The 3,943-nt window shown below is 64.8% G+C and overlaps 1 protein-coding gene across 1 annotated transcript in view; it reads left to right on the top strand.

Moving 5' to 3' along the window:
- URB2 (URB2 ribosome biogenesis 2 homolog (S. cerevisiae)) overlaps window positions 1–1,709 on the top strand; it is a 20,907-nt gene extending 19,198 nt beyond the window's left edge. The window contains exon 11 of the mRNA XM_011385753.2: window positions 710–1,709. Within this exon, the coding sequence (XP_011384055.1) occupies window positions 710–907 (198 nt within the window). The 3' untranslated portion in view covers window positions 908–1,709. The remainder of the gene's footprint in view (window positions 1–709) is intronic.
- The last annotated feature ends 2,234 nt before the right edge of the window (window positions 1,710–3,943 follow it).

The raw sequence follows: 3,943 nt of genomic DNA, 5'->3' as shown, positions 1-3,943 counted from the left end.
CTATGTGGCGGCATCTTGCCTCCTGAGCCCAGACCCCAGACGTCCATGGAGGACCAGCTGGGGCCTGGGTGGCGGTTGCGGCCAGAGCAGAGCCGTGCCTGTGCCAGGGGCCCGTCTGGACCCCGGTCAGGGGCGCGCGTGGTGCCCAGGACGCCGAATCGCAGGCACTGCCACCCTCGCATGCTCCAGGGTCTGAGAACCCGACTTGCAGGACAGGGCTTCAGGCCCAGGGCCCAACCCAGCCCCTCGAGGCAGCCGTGGCCAGAACAGAGACGTCCGCTCGGCGGGGTCACAGGTCCCCTCCGATGCTGGCGTGCGGGCCTGCCGGCGCCCCGGTGGGCGTGGGGGCGAGGTCAGCCCCGCAGTCAGTGCCGCCGACACCCCGCGGTTCCTGCCGCTCCCGGCGTGCCCGCGGCACCGAGGGCTTTACTGCCCGCGCAGGTGGCTCCTGGAGTAAGGTTTACGACGCAGAGATTCCAGTTTCCAGATGCCCCGGTAAACACGGGCCTCGTCTGCTAAGTGGCGAAGCTACTCCCGTGACGTCGTGATGTTTTATTCCAGGATTTCGTTCAGCCGAGTTGGCTTCTCTATTCCCCAGAACATACACTTTAGTTTAAGATACGAATATTCGGTGATTTAAGTCACACGCTAAAGAGATTTCGGAAGGAGCGTGTTTTCTCTGCGCTCACGGAGAGCGTGTCTCTCGCAGGTCGCCGTGTGTCCGGCGGTGAAAGGCCGCCTGCAGGAGGGCGTCTACCTCATCCTGGACCTCTGCATCGAGTCCGACGTCCAGTTCCTGCGGGCCTTGCTGCCGCCCGGGGCCCGCGACGCGTTCACGGAGCTGCACAGCGACTACGTGAAGTACCACAGGGCGGCCCGCGGGAGCGAGGGGAGGTACAGCGCCTGAGGCCGCGTGGCCGGCGCCTCCGGGGGCCTCGGCCTCGTCGGCTGTCACGCTCCACGCTCATGTCTCTCCGCGCGCTCTGACGAGGCCTCGCGTCACGGCCTCGCAGACACACGGCCGAGGCGGACTCGGTGGCAGCTGCCGTCCCCGCCGGCGGCCTGCGCGATGTCTCGCTGACACCTGCGGGTCGGTAGAGATGTTGCCTGCTTTCCAACGCCGGCGCGGCGGCCCCGGAGGAGGCACGGCTGTCGTGTTCAGCAGACAGTCACCGCGACATCGCCAAGGCCCCCCTCGCGGACGGAGCTTGCGGGAGCGGCTTCCTCCCGCCCTTACCTGCAGACGGTGAATTCCCGTAAGGGGCGTCGCTCGTCCAGGAACCCTGTCGGCTTTAAGGACTCATATAAATACTGTCAAATCATCCTCCAAGAGCTATACTAACTTATCTTCCCGCTGGTGAATCAAATTTAATATTATTGATTCTCTTCGTTTTGTTTCCTGATGCCAAAGTGTTATTTTGTTTTGAATTTCTTTCATTACTAACAGATTACATGTTTTTTATATTTAACCATTTCTTTATATACATTTTATATAATCGTATTTCTCATGTAACGTTAGTCTGTTTCTCAGTTGGGACATTTATTTTTCTTACTGTCTGGAATTCATGTTGGAACCGTCATAGCCCATTTTTAGTCAAAATGTAGACTTATTATTTGAAGGATCATCTCTAAACCGAAGGTTATTGTTTATACTTTTCCAAGCACGTGTGGTTGGAACGGATAACATAAAACATGTCTTTTCTACCTGAGGAAATGGCCCGTGTTTCGTGCCCCAGCTTTGACGTCACGTCTTGCGTTGGCCGAGCGGGGACACGGTTAGGCTGGGCCCGCCTCGTGCTCCGTGCCGTCCCTCTGCACGGCGTGTGTGCGGCGGCCTCCCCGGCTCCGGCTCCAGAGTGGACCGCGGTGGCCTGGCCTCCTTTTGCTCGATGTGCTGTATGGACGAGGTTTCGTTTCTGCCGCATCGTCCGCAGGATCCTCGGTGGATGACACTCTGTCCTGTTCACGCCTGGAGATGGTGACCTTCCAAGGACACAGCCTGCACACAGAGCTGGGATTAAAACCGCATTCTTGGTTTTACTTTCTGAGTCGGGGCCCCAGACAGGAGGGGCCCTGGTCTCGGGGACCCTCGTGGAGTTGGGTCGATGTTTTTCTTTGCCCTTGGAAGGTTCTGGGTGCAGACTCGGGCCGTTCTGCAGGCGTCCTGATGGTGGCAGTGCAGGCCGCGGCCGAGGCCCTGCGGGTGGCTCCGGGGGCGGCCGCCTGGGGGCGGCGCCGAGGCTGTCAGCTGTGTGCGTCCTGCTCAGGCCCCGGTTCCACCGCGGTCCGCAGCGTCACAGCCGGAGCACCTGTCACCATCTCCACCTGAGCTCCGCCTGCCTCGGGAAGAGGCGTCCTCACCGCGTTCTGCTGCCCGGCGGGGGCCGCGGTGCAAGCTGCGCTGCATCCATCTTGCTTCGCGGGAGGAGGCCCCATGGGCAAAGTGGGTTGGCCCGGGCCCACGCCGCACGTGGCACCGGGGGGACCGACGGTGACACAGCCCGGCTTGGGCGAGCCCCACCGCCTGCAGAGGCACGAGCCCGTCCACACTGGGGCCCGTGTTGGCCCTTGGACGGGGGCCCCAGGCTCCTCCGTGCTGTGCCCAGCTCTGGGGCCGCCGTCCTGGTCTGCAGGGGACAGCGACAGTAAGCCCGCAACCAGACGAGCGCGGCCGTCCCGGAGAGAGGTGACGAGGAGCGAGAGCAGTGAGAACGCGTGTGCTCGGGGGTTCCGGGCGGTGAGGAGCGGCCGCCACCCAGGCCGGGGGGACGGAAGGCTGAGTGCGGGGCCACCTGGGATGTGCCCGCAGGGGTCGCCATGGGGGTCCTGGGTATTAGGGCGTCGAGTGCCCCGTCCTCCTCCACGCCATCCCAAAACGTAGACTTGTGGACGCCGAGGAGCGACGTGCAGGCCCGAGACGCGCAGACACGCGAAGGCGCGCGGACTCGGCGGGGCCCAGGGTGCTGTTGCTCCTGCCCGTCCCTCACTGTGACCTTGAGGGTCGTGGGCAGACACTGCTGTGCCTCGTTGCCAGGCTGCCTCCTCCGTCGGTCCCATTCGGACACTCGTGGCCCTGGGCTGCACGCGGGCTCGGTCCTGTGCCCGCCGCGTTCCCGTTTCACCCCGCGTCCCGGGGACCGTGGGAACGGCACCCCGGAGGTGGGGGCAGTTTGAACCGCGCATCCCCGTGCGGCTGGGGTGGCCCTCGGTCTCCGCCACACAGCTCAGCGCGTCGGCTCCCGACCCGGAGCCTCCGACGCTCTCGCTGTGTCCCCGCTTCTCCCCCTTCCCGAGGACCCGTCCCTCTGGGTGCCCTTCACTCCCGACGGTGCCGGCCGCCGCTGCGCGTCCCTCTCACTGCCCCGTCCTCCTCACCGGCCTGTCTCGTCTCGCGTGGCCAGCCAGAGGGGACCGCCAGTGTCTCCCGTGCGGGGGTCGGAGTGCCCGGCGCCTGTGCGGCCGCTCAGCCCTCTGCCCCTTCTCGTCGCCTTGGCCGTCCATCCCAGCTGCCACCCACCCCACGTGTCACCGTCCATCCCACAAAATGGCCCTCCCAGTGTCGTCTCAGACAGCCCCGATGACGGAGTGTCCACCTTGCATGGAAACCTTCAAGCACGTTTCTTTTCTGCAAATGAAGTGCTCGTCCCAGAACTGGCCGCCTGCCACGCTCGGACTGCAGAGTGCCTGCGGTCCTCACTGCTGTCCAGGATGGGCGTCCCCCACCGTGGGCTCCGCCACCCCAGCCATCTCCGCGCGTTCAGCCACTCATCTGCGCCCCCGGGCCCGCCCACACGGGCCCCTGACCTGTCTCCGCGGCAGACCCGCCCCGGCCACCTTCGTGCACGCTTCCTCCCGGCCCCGGTGCCAGAGGTCAGTGCCTGCGTGCGCGCACCGTGCCACCCGGCTCCCTGCTGTGTCCCGAAAGGCAGGTCCCGCGTCTGCA

This window comes from Pteropus vampyrus, unplaced genomic scaffold (assembly GCF_000151845.1).
Source record: "Pteropus vampyrus isolate Shadow unplaced genomic scaffold, Pvam_2.0 Scaffold774, whole genome shotgun sequence".
Classification (NCBI taxonomy): Eukaryota; Metazoa; Chordata; class Mammalia; order Chiroptera; family Pteropodidae; genus Pteropus; species Pteropus vampyrus.
The sequence above is the reverse complement of the archived record's forward strand: the minus strand, read 5'-3'. Positions and strand labels throughout refer to the sequence as shown.